At 35.7% G+C, this 25,224-nt stretch overlaps 1 protein-coding gene across 1 annotated transcript in view; it reads right to left on the reverse strand.

Moving 5' to 3' along the window:
- Window positions 1-25,224, reverse strand: part of DOK6 (docking protein 6) — a 240,860-nt gene that overhangs the window by 99,601 nt on the left and 116,035 nt on the right. Inside the window, exon 3 of the mRNA XM_062500783.1 lies at window positions 24,281-24,395. Within this exon, the coding sequence (XP_062356767.1) occupies window positions 24,281-24,395 (115 nt within the window). The remainder of the gene's footprint in view (window positions 1-24,280; window positions 24,396-25,224) is intronic.

Consider the following 25,224-nt stretch of genomic DNA (forward strand, 5'->3'; position numbering starts at 1 on the left):
CAGCTTGCTATTGGCAATGTTTTCCTGCAGCTGATCTGAGTTTCAGGTCATGCCTGAGGCTATATGTAATTTCTGCTTCCGTTCTCAGGCGGTTACAGTGGTGCTGTAACCTAGTCTGACCACTGTGTTGGACATAGGTGACAGCACAGGATGATGTGGGTTTATTGATATATTAACAATGATGAAATATTATTGGCAAATTGTGTTAGAGATAGGAATTTGTCATAGTGAAAGTGTTCTTCTGCTACTTACAATTTAAAAGAAATCATTATACACAACATTCTCTACAGAGAGGGGTTGATGGGCAGGGAAACAAATATGGACAAATTTCAATTCACTCTCCATAGAAATCCTCTAGATCTCCTTCAATCTGGCTTCTAGATCCTCTATATCTCTAAGGCTAGAGGAGGGATTGTTTTCAGACTCCTAACTTAGGAAGCATTTTGTGTGTGGACTTAGCCAAACACCTTCTGAATCCCGACAACTTCATGTTCTTTCACGTTTTCCTTCTGTGTTCACATGGCACAATCCTACAGTAGCATTCCATCTCCCACTGCCCAGGATGCCAGCACAGCTGGATGCCTCAAACCTGAGATAAAGCCCCAATGTGCTGACCTCTCCTCTCAGTCCAGTGGCCTCCACTTCAGGAGATCCATTTCATCACTATAAGCAGCAGTTTACTGAATTTGTAAATAAAAGAGCTAAATTTATATGCACCTCCTATAGACAGGCCTCTTCCTCTTCTCATGCAGCCCACATAAATTATGTGGTTAAGAATTTAGGTTGGAAATAGCATGTGTACAATATTAGAGGGGGATAACAAACGTCCTAGTGTGAATCACAAAACCTCACTTGCTTTGTATTTTACCTGATGTTAAACTGTATAAATATGAAATGTTAGTATCTTAATTTCTGAAACACTTTTATGTATTTGCGGTACAAATTGCTTAGCTCTCCTTCCTTCTAAATTATGTCTACAAGAGGCACAAATCCAACTAAATATTGTTACCCTGAATGGATCTTTCCTGTTCAGATTAGTAGGATTTAGGCCTGATATCCTCTACCAAGAAAGAAAGATGATACTGGAAAATGTGCCAGTTTATCTCTTCTAAAAATCACTCAGGCTTAATTAGAAGTTAATAAGAAAAAAATATTATAGAATTCCAACAGGATTGATGTGCTATTGCACTGCACCACATAAAATATATGAAGCAGCTTAATACTTTTTTTTCACTAGCAAATAATACTCTTGCCTGCAGGCATGTAATTTCTTATCAAAATCAATAATACCTTAAAAACATCTATGTTTTATCAGGATAAATATCATCCTTTGATGATTTGAAAATAATTAGATTTTATAAATATTTAAAATATGTTATCTAACCATGTGTATGTTACTTAGGGTACTTTTATTAGAGAACATCACACACATAAACATAGATACAAATCAAAAGCAATGTGGCTATTTCATATCTTTGCTCAGAGGAACAGAGGGATTGAGCTTATTTTGTATTATAATTCATTACTGATTAACACTACCTATGCTAGAATTTGACAAATTTTCATTAAGTGATAGCTGGGAAGCTATGAAAGAGACACACATTCTATTTATTGTAAAAGAACAGAAAATCAGTCTGTATGTAGACCAAAATTTGTTTGGAGTGGAAAGGAACAGAGATAATGTGCTGCATCTCTGACAGCAACTGGTTTATTAAAATTCTGTCTTATTGACCAACTATATTTGAAGGTATCTTATGACATGTGGGACTCATATATGTAGATTTTTTCCTTTTGTTTCAAATAATACTATATCTAAGGAAACTTTCTAGTATTTTTCTTGAATGTGGCTTTTGAATATTTTACCTGGAGTAAAGTGTTCTGCTATTACTTAAGTGTAAATCACTGAACCAAAAGACAAAGGAAAGACATGACAGAAAACCATATATACTTTTAAATCATATCAATTTACTGAAAATGCTATGTATTCTAGCTGTGGCAAAATGTGTTAAAGAAAACCTGAAAATAATTTTTGATAAAGCTGTCGGTGAGTCAAATTCCTCAAAAACTTGTCATTGCTACTTTTTAATATGATAGAACCCTTACTATTGAACTAATAACAGGTATTAAAATTCATGCATATTTTTGACTACACTAACAGTTTAAAGACATACACACCATTCAAAAATGAATTCAAAATTCCTTTGAGCATTATATCTTTTCCTTAAACAAATACTGAATAATGCAGCAATCAAGAGAAATGAAAAGTACAGAATATGAACACATACTCTGTAACTTTATCCGTTGGTATATTTTGCTGGTTTTTTGAGTGAGGGAAGATATGGTCTAAATATTATAAAAAATATATTTATATAAAAGAAACATTCATTTCCCAATTATTTGCTATTTTAAACTTGAATTGGCATAAGGGCAGTACAGTTAATTGCAATAGTTACTGAAGGACATTTAATAGCTTTTAAAACTGTTATTTCTGCCACACTTATCTGGGGATGCAAGATTTATTTAATTATGTACCTGTGTTTGTAAATAGCCTGCTGTATATGTCTGTATTTATTGAGATATATCAAAGCTGACATTTTCATGAAAATACCCCATCTTTTCCTGAAGGTCTGATAAGAAGTTTCAGCTTGAATAACCAGCACTCAGCTACCAGTCTGTCTACTGTCCTGTCTATAATATAAACATCTACAATGTTAAACCAATCATTTTGAAGGCAAGAAAAGATTTTTTTTAAAATTTATCATATTGATGTTACTGCCCATTAAACTCTTGGCCATTAAAGCAGCAAGAAGCAAAGTTCCCCATATGCAATGCTGCTTGAGAATGTAGTTTTCATACAGAAACAGAACTCAAATGATTGTTTGAAAAATGGAGAGTGTATGGGAAAATGAATAGCCCACAACGAAGGAATTTCCTTTGCTCGATACTACTGCTAATGTAAGTATAGGACACTTACTTGTCTTCCTTTTTTCTTTATGAAAATGGCAATTTCTGCTATTAAAAAGAAGTCCATATCGCCTTAGTCTGTGATTAGTCCTACAGAAATGAACAATGCCATTTCAGGAAGAAAATGCAATTTAGTGGATAAATTAGTCCTTGAGGGTAGATTTATAGGTATTCTTAAAAATTATGTAGTATTCTACTTCATGCTGGAGACTAGCAGCTCTCATTATACCACAAATATTTATCAAGTCTTAGTATGTTCAACAGATCAACAGTGAGCTGATATCATTACCCAAAAATATGCTCAGCAAAATTTCACTCTCCATTCAAACTTTCTTTAAAGTGCAAAGAAAGAATTATGGTAACCTGCCTAAACATAGAAGAAACATTTACATTTTGCCTGAAACTAATGGGCCAGTAACAGGAATCTGACGTGGGAATTATACAGTTCCCCAGAACTGTCAATTCATACCTGTTTCAACTGTTATTAAAGTGCAATGGCATGAAAGTAAAATAACCTCAGGCAGTGTGTCTGTAGTGGGAATGGCATAAACACCATCAGTCAAGTGTCCAAAAGAGGTCTGTCACCATGAACATAACACACAGAGGATGCTATCACATCAACTTTTGCTGCTACCTCATGACTGGCAGTCAGCAATAGCATTTTTCTATCTCAAAAATTGGTAGTATTTCAGATTTAGTCTACTCCCACAACATTTTTACTCCTCTTGGGAAAGTTATACTGCTGTTTTTTAAATGCATGGGAAATTTAATACCTTTTGTGGAAATGTAAAGTATGCCTCCTTTCCATTTTGAAGTGTTTCAGTTACGATCTAGTAAAATAATCCAACACCCAAATAAGCTAGTACAAATCCTAGGGTTTATTTCACTTTTCTTTTTCAATATGTTGAATATTCAGGTTTATCTTACCTAAGTATTGACAAATCTTGTTACTTGAAGATCAGAAATATTGTTAGATAAGATAAATAATTTAAAAATTATTAGTTTCCTTTACAAAATCAAGGTGAAAAGTGCTAGTTTCAAGAAGAAAAACTGCATACTACTGCCACCATATGCTTCATTGCCCTTATGCCTTTAAACATGAGACCTTCACTCCATCCATCTTCTGCATTAAATCAGCAGGAGCAGACAGTAATTAACACACTCAGATGTTTTTGCAATCTCCCTTCTTCTCTTTGGCTAATCATGCAGAATTAAAGCAAGACTCCAAGCTATGAATACTTAAGATACTTAAAAGTTGTGCAATTTTGTCTGAGCACAGAGGGCAGTGTTATTGTTGCCCTTTTCTGATCTAAAAAGGCTAGGAAATTTTTCCTGCATGGTACTATACATGACTTCCATAATGACAAACGTCCTGAAAGAACACAATTTTTTCTTTCTGTTTTTCCATTGTCCAGTAAATGCAAAATTTTCCTCCAAACTCTAAAACTATTGTTTTGAAGATGTGAGTCCTTTCTACCATGAGATTTAAGAAGGTTTTTATGGCATTGGAAGTGTAGAGAAATTCATTCAAAGCAATTACAGAGAACTTCTGACTGAAACCATCTGTAAGATAATAATGCAGTATGTGCTCTACTTGATTCTTAGTTGCATAAAACTTTACTCTGAGGCAGAACAAAGTATTAGCTTGAAATGACACTGTGTCTTCCACTTTATTTTTGGGGGTTTTTAATGTGGTGCTACCATAAAGAAAGAAATCCTAAAAGTTCATAGTCTAGAATTAGCTATCAAAGGAAATATAATTAGAAAAGTCTTTCTCAAATTTCACATCTACAGAATTTATACCCAAAGGGGGATTACTTTTTCTTTATGAATTTCTTACTCTCATTTCACACTTGTGTCTTTTATTCCCAGTATAAAGTGGTTTTCTACATTTGATACATGTAAACATTATTTAAATTAGAAAATATTTTACGAAAAGAGACATTCTTTGAATGTCTATGAAAGCAGATGCTTTCCAATCAGAAAAAACTCCTGTAAATAAGTCTTCTAAAAACCAAAAGAGTGTAATGTATGAAATTTTAGATTCCTCTGTTTTGACTATACACCACTGAGATCTCTACATCATGATCAGTAAGTAAGAGACACATAGACTACCTGAGAAGACAAGAGTTTCTTGAAGCTGAAACTTATCATCCATAGTTAGCATTAAGTTAACAGGACATTTTTCTTTTTCATTTTAATTCAGTAGACTTCTAACATTCAGAACAGTAAAACTATGTCCTTTGCTGAACCATTAAAACAGTAAATAGATCCATCTTCAATTATGTGTCATTTTCCTCCAAGAAAATATGTCGCGATAAATGAAATCTTACAGAACATACCAAGAGGAAATGATTGGAAACCTCAAGAGTTCTGCTGAAAAGGTTTAAATGGTTTTATGGCATGTTAATTGGAGACTCGCTGATGAAAGATTGCTTTATTTCAAGTCTTTCATCTTTATTTAAGGGTAAACCACTCACCATGAAAGTATAAAGAATGTTTAAATTTAATATTTTGAACCATATAAAACAAGAACTGCGACAAAAGATTAGGATTTAGGTCTGTAAATCAGAGGGGCTGATTACAGTGAGAAACAGTATCTACAGAAGATGTAGCTGTAATTAATTCACACTGGTCATCAATTGCCCACTAACAGCTTACTTGTGAATTTTAGGCACACACAGAACTAGAGGGGAGGGGAAGGATATCCTCTGTATGGAGGAGTTGAAGTCATATGCTGGCAAAGACTGGTGTTCTGTGCTCCTCACTGAGACTCTAGGCAAAAAAATCCCAATTTCTCACGACTTAAGCTAAATTCAAATCCATGTCTGATACCTTTTAGTGGAGAAAGCAATCTAGAAAAAAATTCTACAGAGAAATGAGTTTTAACAGTAGGGATGAGAAAATGGATCACTATCATTTAAAAAGGAGTTATTCAGCACCATCTGCACACTCATCTAATGGGCAAAAGTACAACTCTTATGCTGCCATATGCCTTTCCTATTTTGTGCATTAATGATTTTAAACGAGAAAATGGCTGACTTAAATATTGGCCTTCCTTCTGCTTGGAGTGGCCTCCTCCTAAGTTCCACTGCTTTACAAAAAATAAAAAGAAGGCCCTCTTGATTTTGTGGTGAGTGACGGTAAGCAGTGGTTTATTAATTTAGACATGAACAAATATGTACGACACTAGGTATTTTTGTCTGGATCACAGTGTGACGATGAGATCATAATAAGCAAGTAATATAGAACAACTATACACATAATTCTGTCCTCTTTTGTTTTTTTTTTCTGGAATTGGATAAGGGTAGGCAGACAATTATTATTCTTTACATTTTCACAATAAACTCTAACATATGCCTTTGCATAGAATCGCGATAATATATATAATTAAGGAATCATTTTCTATGCCCCAAACTAGTATTGCAATATAATAGATTGAAGCATGTTTGAAAAAAACTTGTTATATAAACGATAGTGACATTTTGGAGAAGTAATGTTTTACTGAGTTAGAAAAAGAGAAACCTTTTATTTTTATATCAGAAAAAACTGACAACTTCATTTACTGCCTTATGAAGCCCAAAGTTTATATATCAACAAATACACATATAATGCTAATAAGTACAAACTCCCAAATCTGAATGAAGATTTTTACAAATATGCTACGTAGAGTTATAAATCTGTGGATTTTCATCATGACCTCCATTAAAGACAGCATTCATAATACCCATTAGAATTCATAATAGCCTTCATTCATCAGCATACATACAATTTTTTCACGTGCTGTCAGCTATTTGATTCACAGAGGAGATTACAATTATAGCTATGACAACTTTAAAAAAACAAAATTACTTAAAATCTCATAATTCCTGGACTACCACTATTTTCTTAACTTAGCAGGCATGCAGTTACAAACTGCCTATAAAGTAGATTGACATAATCATGTGCAGAAACATATAACTCTCATTTCAACTTCTTCCTCCTCATATTTCTCCAACTAAGATCATAGATTTTATAAATAAGCTTTTAGATATTAAGATATTAAGCCTTTTCACTTAGATTGCTATTTTACAATATTAATTCTTCTTATAATCATGTTTACATTTTAATTAAAATTACATGTATTTATAAGATATGAACCCAGACATCAAGAAATGCATAGCAGGGCATTGCATTTGAAGGACTAGTTAATGACACATATGATTTTTAGAATTTCTTTTCAGCATAGTAAACTATATCTTCTTCTAAGTCATATTTGTATAGACAAATAATGAACATTTCCCAGAAAAGATAAACTCTTCCCAGGAAAAAAAAAAACAAAAACATTTGTCAATATGAATTTGTCAAAAAAAGATTGTCAATATGAAATACCATATGAGAAGAAAAGTATTTATACCTCGCACACACTGGAAATATTGCAAGACAAACATAAGGTAGAGATTACATAGATATGTGAATATTTCTGATTTCTACTTTATTGCTGGTGAGTACCAGCAGCAAGGACAGCATGTTTAAGCAGGACAGGGCTGCTATATCCAGTGCTGGGAGCACTGCTTTGCACGTCACACAGATGTCATGGATGTCGTACTAAACTTGGAAAAGATTCACATTGTCACTGAGCAGAAACATTTTGAAATTACATTGGCTTTTTGAGTTTCCTGCATTAATTCATTCCCATCACTAGAGGGAAAAGCAGAGATAAATGTCAGGCTGTCTATTTAATTCCCTTCTTAATTTTTCAGAAAGGTGATTGCAAGCTATAGCAAGGTTTAGGTTACCCCTTTAAACATTTAAACAAACTTACCATGGTAATATTGTTGATTTTTAAAATATAAAGCAGAAGCTACATAGTAAGATATTTTGCCATTCTCAACTGGATTACTTTTTATAGGAACATCCATTCTCAACTGGATTACTTTTTATAGGAACATACTTAATACATACCTGTCTTTCCTAGACAGGTTAACTTAATTATCTAGAGGCTTGTCTATTAGCACATTCAAATTATATTTAATTTTACATTTATTAGACATTTATTTTATACACCCATAGCAAATTCTCTGATTTGATTATTTCAATTTCTAGGTCCAGTCAAAATTATTAGTAGCAGATGTAATACTGACTTCATGTTTTATTTATGGAATATAAACTTCAGATACAGGAATAATTTTTTTCCCCTTGAAACTGAAACCAAATGCTAAACTACTGAGATGTTTGGCCAGCGAAGAACTTGGTAAAGAGATAACCAAATTCACACTGTCACTGAGCAAGTACCACTCTGAAATGGAATTGACTGTTTTCCAACAGCACTCCAAAGGGCTACCTTTGGGGGACACTTCATAAAGTACCTCGCATGTATGAAACAGAGGCAATTTATTTTAGTGAGCCATTTTTCTTATTTGGAGGATGATTAAATGGCATTAATGCCCCTTCCCACACCACTAATTCTATGCTTGCTTAATTTTTCTGCTAGCCAATAGGGTTATGATTTTATCCTAAATACAGGAATATTTTAACATATGCCTCGTTTACAAACAATTGTTTCTTTATAATAGACCATCCAATATTATTAGGAAAATAACAATAACATCTATGTATTTTAACTTTAAAATTACATGCATATTTAAGGAACGGCTTGGGTTTCAAAACAAACAAGGAACTTTAGATTAGTTTTTCAACTTTGTCTTACGTGATCATGAAAATGCAGGCTAAACGCTCCTTAATACTACCCAATAAAATGATAGTCTTACAAGAGCTACTAGTAACTTTTTGCTGCTGCATTTAAAAAAAAATATTCAAAATTAAGTCAAAATACAGATCCTTTTATTCTTGAAAAACTAAGAAATCTCCCACATTTTCAGTATGTACAGCTTTCCTGAAAGTAAATGGATCCAATGTTCTGTCCTTTAGAAGCAGACCAAGATTCCTCATAATTCCAGTTAATATGGAGATTTTGCTTCAAAGTAAGGTTCTAATCTTCATAAGACATCAGAAGACTAGTACGTGTCATATGAATTTTATTAAATATTAATTTTAAGCCCCTAACATAAGCCAGAACACTATATAAATGTGTTATTAATGTACTTGGACATATTTGGAAATATTTGCATTACTTTTGTGAACAGAATTGATTCTGACTTAACTATGGTATGAATAAGTGATTGGTCGATTTGAATTAAGAAAAAAACTACATCTAATATGATGCAACCCTAAACTTGCTTGATTTGTAGTAGAAACTGTCACAATAGGTGGCCATCAAAACCCATTAAACAGCATTGCAAGTTTGATCCACCAAACACCTGGAAAACTCAAACCAAATACGATGTTTATTCTGTCTTCTTGAACATTTACAAATTGATAAAAACTGAATTGAAAGCAAAATGCAAAGCAATCCTCAAATGCAAAGCAATCCTCAAATCAGAACATACATTTTCTATATTTGTAAAAAAAATAAAAATATACCAATTGTAGCTGCTTCAGCAGGAAGGGGAAATTAATATGTTTGTCATCATTAACACCTTACTTGCCTTATTTTCCCATGAATAAACTACTTTATAAGTTTGAAAACAAAATGAGAAACAGAGCTAACTAAATTACTAAAAGCTAAAAAGAAACAACAGTTCCTCTGTGGTTGTTTTCCATCAAATTATTTCAGTTTTAACCTCAGATTTTGCAATAAAGATTTAAAAGCTGTTTGAAGCAGTTTAAATTGTTTAAAACAAAACTTTAGAAGAAGACATGCTTTAGGAAAGGCATTGGAAAAAAGAGCTTTTTTTAGAGCAAACAGGATAATTTATCCGTATGGATCGTGAGAACATTGTATGAATGTACTTGAACTGCAATTACAGAAAATAACAGTCATATTTTCCTCCTTCATTGCAATCTTCATATAGAGAAGACTGAATTGCATTAAATGCCATACTGATTTGAAGAAAAGCAACATATTTTGGGGCACTTTTTAAAACCACACTACTTTAAAACTACATTAAGCAATGATTATGACCGACAAATTGGGATTTTTAAAATTAAGCTTCTTTGGACATCTGAAGCACAATTTGCTTCTTGGTCTTAGACTGAATTTCCTTGTTTAAAATAAGAACTCTGAGAATTTAAGGCTGAACATCCCAAATTGATTCATACAGTAAAATTAATTCAGGAAATAATTTTTATATATTTACCAGGGGAAAAGACAACTCCTGTCTGAGAAATTTATTGCTGCCTTTCTTGGAACTTATACCCAAGATCATCAATTACTGTAAACAGAGGAATCTCACCTGTCTGGGAATACACTAGTTATTAATTAGAATATCTGCAATTGGTGTACTAGTGATTCATTTGCATATCTACCATATCTGTGGCAGTCTTTTAAAATACACAGGGAAAGTGAACAACTTGAATTATTGAAATTCAGAGTTATTTCTACCAAAAATTTATTTACTTATGCTCTCAAAGGTAAGCCATAGTTTAATATGTTTTCCCCTTAAATATTGGCAGAGAGATTAAAAAACTGAATGGGCTGTGACAATGCATTAAGCAGCTTTGCTCTGCAGGTATAAAATCTGGGACAGCTCTAGAAAAATCTGACAAGAGTCACATAAAACCCTGTCTTTACCTATCACTACACAGCTGCAGCAGTCCAACATGCGGCTCAGTCTTAAAGTTGCTTTAGTTCTCAACACTAGACAGCAGTGAAATGCCAGTGTGGAAGCTTTACTGATCACCCTGGCTGCAGTGGTGCATTCTGCAGCACTCCATTCTGCAATCCATTCTGACTGCTCAACAGCCCATAGGGCTGCATTAATGCTGATATCATTAGAGGTTGTGGCAACCTCTCAAAATGATATGAAGATGGATGGACAGTGAATACCAAATTTTTACCTATAGTTTGTTTTGTTATAGTCTGGTTTGATCTTCTTGAATGTGCAATTTGCCCAATGTTTCCATGCCCAGACTACATGAAGTAGAATATCCAATGCTGAATACAAAAAGATTTCTGTGGTCTTTTACACACACTAGTCTTCCCAGGTTGCTTTCATACAGTGACAAAAAGTGTTTCAAAAGACATGAAACCTGCCAAGAGTCCCATATACCTTACACACCATAGGTAGCCAAATGTAATGCAAGCTGAACAGTGATGGAGAATGAAAAATAGATTGTGTGTTTTAGGTTTGGAGCAGTAAATTATCATGTTCTTCACTGAAGTCTCCCCAGGCTCAGCCAACCATACATCATTTGTCAATACTCCAAATTCAATCTATAAATTAATGTCATGATTTTTGTGCTGTCACTAAAATGTATGCTGTTCTCAAGAGAGGTCAGGAACTGCAGAAATCATCTAATTTTATGAGGTGATACATATTCACAAATCTCAGGAGATCTGACCTATATTCCATGTAGATGATCAGAAGCCTTTTTATCCTAGCTGATACCTGGATTCCACTACAGTGTTAGCAAACTTGTGGATATCAAATGGGAAATTTACACTAATGCCAAAGGGAAAGGAAGTAGAAATATGCCCAAACACAATAGCTATAAGTTAAGTAATTATATCTTCTATTATCTTTAGAGAAATTTTTAAAGTGGAAAAACAAGTGGAAGAAAGGAAACGGTCTAGAATTTCACCACTTATGTACATCTGCACAGGCATATTAGTACCAAGTCAATAATGTCCCATACCAGTACTTTCCAGAAAACAAGACTGGAAGTATTAGAAGTTTGACTGAGTGATAACCAAAGTAAACAGATATGCTAAAAAACCTAGGAGCCTTAGTACTGCTATTCTTAATAATTAAAAAAAAAAAAACCAAGAAGGAGTGATAGATGAAAGAAAGAAAGAAGGAAAGAAAGAAAAAAAGAAAGGAAGGAAGGAAGGAAGGAAAGAAAGGAAAAAAATGAAAGTAAGAAAAGAGAAAAAGAGACACAAAGTGATACAAAATCACATAAGTTTATCTTCAACTTGCTAACAATTCCTTGATACACTAATATTTTATATATGTAAATATAAATATAAATATAAATATAAATATAAATATAGATATAAATATAAATATAGGGTTTACATGGCAAGGTTTTGGTAGTGAGGTGTGTTGAAGAAGTGGTTTCTGTGAGAAAACAGCAGAAGTTGCCCTAATGTTGAACAGAGACAATTCCAGCCAGCTCAAGGCAGCCTCACTTCCAGCCAAAGCTGAGCCCATCAGAAATGTTGGTAGTGCCTCTGTGAGAAGACATTCAAGGTATGCCAATGTATGATAGGAAGGAAAACATGACAGAAACAGCCCTGCAGACACCAGTGCGAAAGCAGGAGTGGGAGGATGTGCTCCAGGTGCCAGAGCAGACCTCTATGAAGACCATGGAGATGCAGTTTGTGCCCATGGAGGACCACCATGGAGCAGAGATCCACCTGCAGCCCATGGATGATCCCATTCGAGAGCAGGGCCACATGAACTAAGGAAGCTGAAGCCTGTGGAGAGCCTATGTAGAGCCTGTGGAGGAGTGGGCTCCTGGCAGCAGCTGCAGCCCATGGAGAAGAACTCATGCAGGAGCAGGTTTGTGAAGGACTGTATATAATGGGAAAGATCCCATGCTGGAGCAGGGAAAAAAACATGAGGAAGGAGAAACAGAGACAAAATATTATGAATTGACTGTAATCTTCATTCCCCATCCCCCTGAGGTGCTCGGGGAAGAGCTGGGAGTGAAGTTGAGTCTGTGAAAGAAAGGTGCCTTCAGATCTTTTTTTTTTTTTTTTTTTTTTTTTTTTGCTTCTCACTATCCTATTCTGTTGCTAGCTAGCCCAAATCTGTTTTGCCTGTTTTGGTGCTTCACAAACAACTCCCTGTACTTACCTTGACTTATTAACTTTTTATTGTGTCTTCTCCTCCTGTCTTGTTGAGTAGGGGAAGTGAGAGCAGCTTAGTGGGCACCTCTCAGCCAGCCAAGGTCAAATCACTACAACATAACCACATATTCTCTGTGATCTAGATATGAGTATTGGAAACAGAGGTAGTGCAGATTTCTTTTACTCAACAATACAGCCTGGATATTGCCATGGAACATGCCCTGCCTCCTTGCAGGTCTGTCATTGTATTTTCCAGTAAGAGCAGATGACCATGTTTTTATATTGACTCTACAGCAAACCAGATGAGAATCACAGGAGATTTGCAAAGACATGATCCTTTCCTAACATAAAGCTGCACTATTTGCAGACTAGAGCTGGCTTGCAGCCAAGACTGGTTATATCTAGGCATGATGACATAACCAAAAAAAACCTCCAAATATTTGTTGACTCTTCTCATCATCAGGCAATGAAAACTACAACCCTTTGCAGCTGACACAACTTAACAAGGTGCTAACATTTCTTCACAGTTTTAAGGGATAAGTCTCAAGACAAGTGATGATTTGCTCTAAAATGTGTTATTCTTAGAGCTGATTGAGAGTTTTCTGAGTAAATCCAGATGCATCAAGGCCTAAATGCACTGTCAGAAAACTACCTATCTCACTGCCTGTCTGAATGGCAGGTTGGTGAAGAATCCACAACTTCAGCATCAGGTGCAGTTGTACCATGTTGATGGGAGGCAGAAGCCTCAAGACTGGGGAAGAATAACTACTCTGATGATGAAGCTCTGTAGTCTTGCCTGAATTTTGAAGGAAAACACCTTGTTTGAATTTCCCTTCTACAAGAACATTTAAAAAGTCTATTTTTAAACTGCGGTCTTCAGAACACAGGAAGTTATAGATTTACAAGAAGGCATACAATTATACACTAGTACATTTGTAGTGCTGGGTGCTAGAAAGAATCATCCTAGGAAAGAAATTGAATCAATTTCTCCTGGTTTTACAAAAAACCCTACTTAAAACACTAAGTCTAATTTACTTTTTTTTCCCCAAGTACATATCACAGCAGCGGCCCTTATAACAAATTACTCAATTAAAGAACACCACATGCATCATACACGGGACAGACAAACCAAGATGGAAAAGACAGGCTTTTGTTCTAGTTTCAACTATATATATACTGTGCCATTCTCTTTTCAACCTGATATAGAATTCATTATATACTTTTGTTTCTTTTAATTATGTTGAAAAACCCTGAAAAGGCAAGATGCAATCCACAAGGAAATGACCTAAAGTTGCACCAGGGGAGGTTTAGATTAGATATTAGGAAAAAATTCTTCACTGAAATGGTGGTCAGGCACTGGAATAGGCTGCCCAGGGAAATGGTGGAATCACCATCCCTGGAAGTTAAAATGTGCTGTTTGTGAATTCACTTCTATGATCAGCTTAATAAAGTCAGGGTAAGATACCTAAAAACCTGAACAGCATGTGGAAATAGCAACCTTAAGTACAATGATGATGGCAAAAAGTCTTTAGAAAAATCCCACAGCCTTTTATGTTGTGGAAAGAAAGTAAGAAATTACCTTGCTTAGTGTACAAAAACAAATACTTATTGTGGGGTGTTCTACAAACATCAGAGTGTTTAGTAACACGAATGTTTAAAAAGTAATTTTAAAAAGAAGACACAAAATTTGCATGTAAACTTCATCCTTTTCAAGCATGGGTTGTTTCATGGCATGACTCCATATTACAACCCCATACATGGATATTTTAGTAAAACTGGATTCTATATCTGCATATATATTTACAATAGATGTTTAATATAGACAAAAGTCTTCTGCCAGAGTCTTTCTTCCAGACTTTGATACATTCATCATCCAGTAAATGAAGTTATCCCAGTCCTTCATCTGCAGACTACCAATTACTACTAGAATGTGAGGAAATTTTATGCACAGAACTCATCAAGATTCTCTACTGTTTTCTGTAATCCTTTAATTATTGCATGTGAATGCCTTTTGGCAGTGTAGAGTGGGCCAATATTTTTAAAAACCAGGTGTGGATAGCATAAAGGCATATGAATGTAGGTTGGGTCTTAATGCTTTACCTTATAATAAAATGTGTTTACAAGACAGAAAGTACATTTGGACTTTCACACTTACAATATGATTAACAATTATTCTAACTTAATTTATGGCATGAATTATACAAAAGGTTCTCCATTTTTTTGTTTCACAGGACTAGAAGCTATTTATGGCACAGTATTTTTATCAAAACCACTAAAAATCTTAAAATGAGACCAGAATGAAATCCTGCTCTACAGAGATGCACAACATATTGGCAATTTCAGATTTCAGTTTAAGGTAAACAGCCAGAGGCTATGGAAAACCCTGTTTTTTTATTTTTAACTAAATGTTAGAACATGTTGTCAGTTCTGCATTTTTATGCTCTTCTGTCATCTCAGTAATACACACTTTGTTCTGGTATAAAACCTAGAGCTGGCAGATACTAAAATGTTCATTGATTTTTAACAGCTTACAACTGGCCCCACCCAGTACCAAAATACAAACCAACAAGTGAGCAGCTAAGACACTTTCTATTACAATCCAACAAACAATTCTGTGACCTCACATGCCTGACATCCTAGACTTCAGCATCACTAACTCACCTACACTCCATGCTTACTTGGAAAGGCAACTGTATGTTGAACTTCTAGGGCAGAAGAGATTCATGCATTTCTCCTAATCATTCTAAATTCATTACTCAGGATGGTGCTGACTTTGCACAATCTACCAGACAAAACTGAAATCTTGGTCTCTTCTCTTTGTCTTCTGAACTTGCTCATTTTCTTCAGGCAGGAAGATATTTTTTCTAATCTTTTACTCTCAAGAAGTTCTACATGCACTCTACAATAGATAATTCATCATTATCAGCTATCTTTTTTGGCTTTTGTTCCTATGGGAACAGTTTATATTTCATACAAATTTCAATACCTTCAAGTAAAACTGCGCTAAAGGAAACACTGATAGTGTCTACACTTCAAAATATTTGTCCATTATTAATGAGTCTCCAGACAAGTTTACAGTATGGGAACAGCAAGGGCAACCGAATCCTTATCACCTCTGCAATTTACACAAATACATAATCAAAATTTAGGGAATGAAAACAAATTTCAGCCTCCAAACATTTTGACTTTCAAAGTCTAAACTTCAGGGTTTCCCATATTGCAGTCTTAGAGAAAGTTTGCCTTTCCCAATTCCTGCATTTAGAAATGTTACAGTTTTCCTACTTATTTTGTCACAGCACCTGTGCATGCTCCTGTTGGAAGTTAACCATATTTCATTCCTGTCCCACATTTTCCATATAAACTGAGAATGCAGCAGTGTTCCTAGCGGAGGGACCTGCCTGGAAGAAGTGCTGAAAGGATGGTGACCATTCTGTGTGTCTACTGTTTTCAAATTTAGCATTTAATTAAAAAAAAAAAAAAAAAAAAAAGGTTTGTCTTTCCAAAATATTGTTTTATTTCAGAAATAAGTTTGCAATCAATTAATAACCTAGAAGTGACTGAAGAAGATGGAAAGCAATAGTGTAGAACCTGTTCCATTAACAGCTATGTCTTGAAGATGGAGCATAATTTTCTGCATTCATTCCATTTGCCAGGAATGCATATTACCAGTATGTGTCAGAAAATTGTAACACTGTAGTTCAGACAGATAACGAAGAAAAATAAGGATCAATTGGCAACCAAGAGCAATGAGAGGAAGAATCCAATTACTTTACATATATTAAAGTCAGAACAGAGACGCCTATTTATAGACAAAATAAAAAAAAATTGATTTTAAAAAGAAACTGAAAGTCATTATTAATGAAAAGGAAACTGTCCAGATCAAAAGAATATGCATACTAAGTAAATTTTAACATTACCATGACTCAGACTGAACTTTTCCTTGAAAGTGGATATTGTTTCAAAAATTGTGATAAAAAATGGAGAATGTAAGACACCAGAGTAACATATTTATCTTCATGTAATGCCTGTCTTTTCCCTCTGTTAGATCTCAGACATTGTGTTACATATAGAAGTGAGAGCATGCATCTGATCTCCAATGAACCATATGCTTTGTGGAGAGCACAGGTTACTTTCTCTCTCCATATAAACAAATACAACCAGAAAATAGAAAAGCTGGAGTCATAAATTTTCATATAAAATCCCTGACACCTTAACAGTGAAATATACCATGTTTCAGAACAGTTTCAACTACTTAGGTTTATTTTTCTGGATCTAAAATGTGAACTCTGTATTCCTCTTTCCAGTGCCCAAACAGTATTTAGGAAGCCGTTCTTCACTTTCACTACCTCCACGATCCTGGAGATTTAAAGTCACAAAAATAACAGCAAAAATTGAAACTTCAACCTGGTTATTTTTAAATATCAATATTAATATTTTTAAGCTTTATTTTTAAAGCTTATATAGCCATTTGTATTGTTAGACATAACAGAAAGTATGAGCACTGATGTTTCATCTTAAAGTCTCAAAGTTTCACAGCAAATTTAATGCTAAACTTCTAGGCTACTTAACTGTCAAAGGATACAGTAACATGAATTGCATCTAATACTCCACTGATATCTGTCAAACTCCTTCTGCACATAGTGGTTTTGCTTGTGAAAACTATCAAGGAGAAAAGCCCAGCTCATGATCAGTAGTAATTTTCTACAGCCCAAAAGCTTTTGCACTACAAACATGAAATGGACTTGTGCCTTTTCAAATGATACCACCACTGTATTACTTTCTTTTTTAAGAAAAGAAAGCAACACCAACAAATGATGAAAACAGATTTGAAAAGAAGAAAACGTTTGAACCTAGAAGAAACCCACATTGCCACTTGACACCAAAAGACTTTCAATTTCAACAAAGTAAAACTTCTTTTTGGATAGTTATGACAAAACTTGATTATCATAGTTTGGCTGCACTCAAAAGAAGCTGAAACACAAGAATATAGAAGGAAAAAAAAGCCTGTTTATGCTACAGACGTATAAAAGAGTTTTATCAAGACAACCATCACTGAAGCAAGACATTCAAGAAATAAATATGGTGAATTGAGCCAAAACAACCACAAAAATTGATAAGCCCCCAAACCAGAAGTTTCAAATAGAGTAACTTATAGACACTTTATAATAACCCAGTTCTATTTTCCCCAAGACTTGAACAGTGAAAGTTTTAAGGGAAAGTCAAAGTATAACTGCTTAAAAATAATGAAGATGTTTCTCATTTGTAAAAACTCTAGAGCTGCAGTTCATGCACGCCTGGAGAGAAAGAAACCCCTTCAATTCATCTACTTCTATATGGACTGGGACATTGTACAGAAGAAAACACAGAAAAAAATGTCGGTATCCTAGGGGTTGTCTGCATTTGTTTAACCGTTGCAGTTTTAAGATTTCTCTTAATTTTGCCCCTTATGTTACAACTCATTCTATTCTCAAATCACCAAAATCACCTCCTAGCTCTAATTTGTCTCTCTTATCTCTGTCTCCATAATATTTTCAATTCTCTAATATTAATTGTTTTTTCTTTTAGTGTTAGGTTTAAAAGGTCATCCGTTTTCATCACATTCTGTCATTTAGAAATCAAAAGAGATTTTACACAAACCTCTGCTGGAGAAGCCACTAAGCATAAAATGCCCAGGGATTGGTATCACTTAGTATTTTGCGGTCATCACTAAAAGAAAAATCAAGCCCCCATATGGTCTGTCTCTGACTAGTGCAAATGAGGAATAGCATTCCTTGAAAGCAAGCTATTATTCAGGCACAACCCTTCTAGCAACTTCCAGAACAGCACCATAAAATTCTAGATTAAATCAGTACTCATGCCATCCAATTTCATTTTACTGCTGGTCCTGCACAGCCACCATTGCTCACTGCATCACATCTACAAGTTTTGTGAGAGTTTAAAGGGCATTTCAGAACACCTGTCTCAGTTCAGACACTTGTCTTACAGTCATATTATAGATATCAGGCTTGCAGGAAGAAGACCATCTTAACAGATATTCACATCCAGGCATGGCTGCAACTACACAAAAAGTGACAGTATACCTACCTGAAGGAAGAAACTCAACAATAACAAAAAGTCCCCAGCCAAACAAGTCCCATCCCAACAACATTTTTAGTAAAGGTACCAGGAAAAGTATGTCAAACCCAGCAGCAGGAATCCAGAGCTAAAAGACCACTTGCTTGATTATAGAATTCAGAATGAAGAAGAAAAACCCCAGAATTTCATAATTCTTAATTAAAAAAAAAAGAATCACAAAAATGCCCTTAATGGCAGTAACTTTCACACAATTTTCAGGAAGGCTCAAATTGAGATCATACCATGCTCCTTGTTAGGGCAGCAGCAGTTTCCCATGGCTTGAAGAAGAATTCCCATGCTTTAAAATCTTGCAGGTTCACTGAGTTATAGACTACTTTTCATGTTAGTTAATCAGCCCTGACTTCTCATTAGTTTACTTCCATTGAAAAAACTCTTATGGTAACCATGAATTTTAAAATGTTGCTTGCTAATCACCAAAGTCACAAGTCCACTAGAGAAGATGTCGGAAACAAATACAGTGAGAGCAAGAAATTTCCCTCTCTTCTTAAAGAGGGATAATTCTTCTTTAAAGACTTGTTATCCCATGCTTTTATTCAGGGAACTGCAATATATAAGATTGATTTACTCTTCAAAATATTTCAATAGGGCTTCAGAATGGAACACATTTCAACAGCTGTTGCAGATGTTGGAAGCACTGGTGATAGTGATGGTAGGTGATAACAAAAGCATATGGAGGATTCTGATTTGTTTCTCTGTAGAATATTTTCATTAGCAAATGAAGATAACCAACAATTAGATGCATGTCAGATTACTAATTTGCTGAAATTCTAATGGAAATATAGGGGTTACAGCCCACCTAGAGCTCAGACTTGCCAGTAGCTGCCTTGAAGACAACAAGCAAGATGAAGGACTAAAAGCTGCAGGAGCTTAGGAAAAAAACACAGGCTCTGAGCCAGCACACCCAGTGGGCTGGTACCACAGCTCTCAGGCTTTCTGGGGAGAACCAAAGTGTTCTGCATCTTTAGAGACCTATTTTAAAACAGAATAGTATTTTATTATGCTTAATTCCACAATTAAAAAAGCTATGTGCCAGAAAAATGTGCTGCTTTTTGGCACTTTAAGACAGCACGGAGGAGAAGACATCAGCTCATAGTATCAATTCCAAAATTACAACATTACTTAAACTCATTTTCTGATACAACACTGACAAAATCCCTACCTCACACTGTTCAGTCCCTAAAATCAACTCAGCTTTAAGTATTCCTTTCTCGTCTCCAAAAAACTGTTGACTATGTTCAGCAGACCTTTTGCAATGGGTTTAATGTTACTGTCCTTTCATCTGCCTCTGGAAGTCAAGATGATAACAAACAACGTATCTGGTTCTGTATATTCAGAGGCTTCATGGTAGAAAAATGTCCACATTATTTTGGATATTTTTGAAACTATGGGGTCCTAAAAAATTAAAGGTCAATCAGTTATGATTCCAGAATTTTTTGCCTTGAGTCATAACCACTTGAGTGTTTTTTTGACACTGAAGCCACAGGAAAAAAGAGGGATTAGTAACCAAAGAAGTGGCAAGAAATTTGCCAAAATAAACACCATTGTGTGCACATCACTATACACTGTGAGGCTGTTAAAAGTCTATGCATCTTCCCATGCAAACCAGTGCCACTAAACAAGAGAAGAAAAATAATCCATTTTAAGTAAGAAGCAAGCTCTCCAAATATTCCTTAAATTTTGCTGTTTCATACAGGAAAGCCAAGTACTTGGCACATTTCAACAACAGTAAAAATGGTCAGAGTTCCTTGTGAGATGATAGAATTCACTGTGGAAATGACTTAGGAAACACTTTTTTTTTTTTGACCGTATCTTCCTAGTTCAGAAAACACAAAAGATTTGGAGTTAAAGAGATTTTAGTGAAACAAAATTGTATCTTTCTCATCTGATACATGTGATGCAGTCTATAATGCTTGGATAGACTGAAGGCATGGAGAAAAGCAAACTGATTGAAACTCCACTATATTCACAGCTAAGATTTGTAGTCTTTCAGAAACAGCAAAGTATCTGATACTTTTTAGCTCCATCTTCTCTGTATTCTCAGACCATGTAAGCAATAAGATCCCCTAAACTATTTTTTCTCCAGGCTGAACAACTCCTCAGACTCTCTTCAATGTGCTCCTGACTCTTAGTTCCTTCCCCTGGATTCACTCCTTTATGTCAATGTTGTGCTTATGCACAAAACTGGACACAGCAGTGCAGATGTGGTCCTACAAGCAGTGAATAAAAGGGAAGGATCACTTTCCAGCACCTGCTGGGAAGACCCTTACTAATGCTGTCCAGGGCGTGCTGTGCACCATGACCCCAGAGCCTTTTCTGCAGAGCTGCTTCCCAACAGCTGGCACCAAGCCTGCCTTGTGGCCAGGATTACCACAAACCAGAGGAAAGAGCTTTTGCTCTTGCTGAACTTCATAACGTTTATGTAAGCATATTTATCCAGCCTGTCCAGGTCCCTCTGACAGCAGCCCTGCCATCACAATTTGGGTCACTCCCACCTGGTGTCACCTGCAAACCAGCTGAGAGTACCGTCTACCTCATCAGGCAGGTTGTCAATGAAGACATTGAATACTATTGGTCCCAGCACCGATTCCCAAGGGATCCACTATCTCCTGGCTGCAAGCTTGGCTTCACAACCTTGGTTTTTTAAGTCCAGCCTATTTTCTATCCATTTTATAGTGTCTTTATCCATCTGGTGCCCCACTAATTTTGGGGGCTGTGGGGAAAGCCACAGAGGGTATCAAAGACCATTAAAATCAAGGTATATAAGAACTACTCTCTTTCTTTTGCCAGACACCTCATCATGGTAAACATGATTTGCATATGGGAAATGTTTTTTTCTATTCCCATTCACCTTGCTGCTCTTCACATGTTTACACATGATTTGCTCCCAACAGTGTTCTCAGGGACTGCGGTGAGGCTGACTGGAGTACAGTTATTTGGATCCTCCTTCTTGTCATTCTTGACAATCAAGTTCCACTAACTTATGTATGAAATCCAAGTGATTTAGGTGATGCCTGACTATGCCTTTCTCTGCTGAGAATACTGCATCATGTTCAGGGGCTCAGGGACCTGGAAGGCCCGAGGTCAAGACTTGCAAGTGAAAACCACAGTATAAAAAGTAGCTTAGCCTGTCTCATGACCCTTATCACTATATCGACTGTTCCAGCAAGAAATAGGGCTATGCTCACTTAGCCTTTATTTTACTCCTGATGTAATTTAAGAAACCCTTTTTATCTTGCACTTCCCTCAGCTGGAGCTTGTTCAACTCAGTTCCTATATAAACAGACAGTGTCTAAGTATCCCTCCCAAGCAGTCTGTCTTTGCTTCATTGCAGGGTTTTTTTTTGGGTTTGAGCTGAGTCAGGAGCTCCATGTCTATTCATACTTGTCTTCTGTAAAACTTGTCTTCTGAGAATGGGGAGAAGAGTTCTTGTGCTTAGAGGAGGCTGTCCTTGCAGATTGGATGGCTCTCCTGTGCTCCTTTGCCATTCAAGGTTCCACAGGATCCTGCCAAGCATGTCCCCAAGCAAACATCAACCCTAATCACACTATTGATCATCTGTATCAAGAAATTGTGCTCCATCTGTTTCAGATTGTGTTCAGCCTCATTGGCCTTCCAGTAGTTACTGCTGAGGTTAAAGTCACCCAAGAATTCTAATGCCTGAGACTATGAGGCTTTTTCTATCTGCCCTAAGATTGCTTCATCTGCTTTCTCTTGTTGATGAGAAGGTCTAGAGCAGGTACCTACTACATCACCTGTCTTGGTCTGAACTTTGATCTCTGTCCACAAGCTCTCCACTTCACTTGTTTGCCACTTCTCCCAGAGTTCAGTCCACTCAAACAACACCTTTGTATAGAGCCTATAGGGAGAGCATCTCATACTGACACCCTGTCAGTACCTTAAGGTACCTGTGCCTCGTATTTACAACTGTTTGCAATATTTGACCTAAAACCTACATAATTCATGATGTTGCACACTTTTAACTTCCTCCACATTTCTCAGATTTGGTTCTATTTTATTTAATTTATTATTTAGACTGTACATGATGTAATGTTTATATGATAATATTAATATGGAATAATAAAATATCCAGAGTTGGTAGGGATCTGCAAGGATTATTGAGTGTAACTCCTGGCCCTGTGCCGGACAGTGCCAAAAGTCACACCATGTGCCCAAAAGTATTTTCCAAATGCTTCCTGAACTCTGTCAGGCTGGTGCTGTCATCACTTCCCTGCAGAGCCTTTTCCAGAGCTCAACCACCCCCATGATGAAGAACCTTTTCCTAATTCCATCCTAAACCTCCCCTGACAAAACTTCAGGTCATTCCCTTGGGTCCTGTCACTGGTCACCACAGAAGAGATCAGTGCCTGCCCCTCCTCTTCCCCTCAAGAGGAAGTTGTAGACTGCAATGAGGTCTTCCCTCAGTTTCCTCTTCTCCAGACCAAGTAACTTCAGTCACTCCTCATATAGTTTTCCTCTAGGCCCTTCACCATAGATACATAATGTTATATATATATATATATATATATATATATACACCCACACACACATATACATATATATGCAATATATATATTAAAAACCCCAAAAAACATATATATAGTATTATCCATATAAACTTTAAAAATGCACAGTTTCAAATATGTCACTAAAAAAATACAAACTTAATTAAAGAATCTCCCACTATTTTAAAAAACGTGGTTTTTTCCTATTAAAATACTCCAGGACACAGATCTGCACAACTGTACTTTCAAACAAGAAAATGGTGAAGTTTAATTGTGCAGTGTTCAGTATCACACAAGTAATTACCTGCCATTATGTAACATCATGCCCGAGTCTCATTCTATGCTAGTCTAGTCATTATGCTATGGAGTCATTCAAACAACAGACTGCTTGACACCCTGCTTTAAAATATCCTGAGGTTTTAGCTGGTATTTGCCACTTATTTGCAATGGCATGATAATTATTAGTTTATTAAGTGCCTATAGCAAAGCTTGTTAAAAAAACGAATGTTTCACATCTTGACTTAATAACATCTTACAGGTTATTTTTTACTAGGATTAACACGTTTAGATGGAAACCTTCAGTCTTTAGACCATCTGCATGCAAAGAAAAATAATGGGAAAATGAAAAGCTCTGTAAAACCTCTAACACCTCTCATCACATTCAAAAAACCCCCCCTATCAAACCTCAAAAGACCTGAACCCCAAATTCCAAAGGTGTTTGTTTACCACAAATTTCTAACAATTCTAACAATTTCTATCTGGCATTGTGAGTTAATTCATCCGAGCCAGACTTTGATGTATAACTTGATTTCTTCAAGCTAGAGATGAAGCACCAATTGCTTACCTGACTCACACGCAAATGTCTTTGATGTCTCATCATGAAAGATAATTGCCACTGCATGCTTCTTTGTCTCTCGAGGCAATCTGGTTATGTTTTTGATATTGTGCAGCTCAGTTACCTTAAAATGAAGAAAAGTATTTTAGACCAGTGTATAAATAGTACAAGTAAAAACATTAACCTGAACTGCTCAATTTTTACTTTAAACTATTTTTCCCCTGTCCCAGTTTCAGCCAGGACAGGGTTAATTTTTTACAGTAAGCAGGAGAGGTGTGTGGCAAGGTCCAGATGTTATTCCATTCCACCTCACTCATTGCCAGGGGCGGGAATAAGGAACTCTCTCTTCTTCCAGTGGGGAAAAAGCATGGTGGGGAAGAGCCAGATCTTGTTGCAGGCTTTTCCATGAAAATTGTTTCTTTGTCTTGTACCTTATGCCATTCATATTGCTGCTGTTACTGTTCATTTTCTTGTCTCATTGCTGTTTCTTGGAAATAATTCTTATCTCAACCCATGATTTTCAGCTTTTGTGCTTCCAATTCTCAACTCCATCCCAGCAGAGTGCAAAGGGGAGAGGAAGGAGGGAGCAAGTGAGCAGCAGTGTGGTTTTGAGTCCCTGTGGGAGAACTAAACTGGGGAGTACCATTCCTAAACCCCTAGGGTTATTTATAAGCTTTCCAATTGATAAAAAAACCACATAAATTGGTAGAGTGTTAAGTTGCAAAACTTTAATAACTCTATTTCTACAATAAATAGAAACAAACTCTGTTTCTTTAATAAAGTCCTACGTGGAAACAGTTTAAAATTACATCAGCTCAGCCTTGGGATTTTGTCTAATCTCTTTTTCAATTCCTGTACTCATACAACATGGATCAGTTGCAGAATCTGCATCAAATAAAAAACCTAATGTTGGAAGAACACTGTTTCATTAGTTGAGAGAGTTAACTAATATG

This window comes from Cinclus cinclus, chromosome 1 (genome assembly GCF_963662255.1).
Source record: "Cinclus cinclus chromosome 1, bCinCin1.1, whole genome shotgun sequence".
Lineage (NCBI taxonomy): Eukaryota > Metazoa > Chordata > Aves > Passeriformes > Cinclidae > Cinclus > Cinclus cinclus.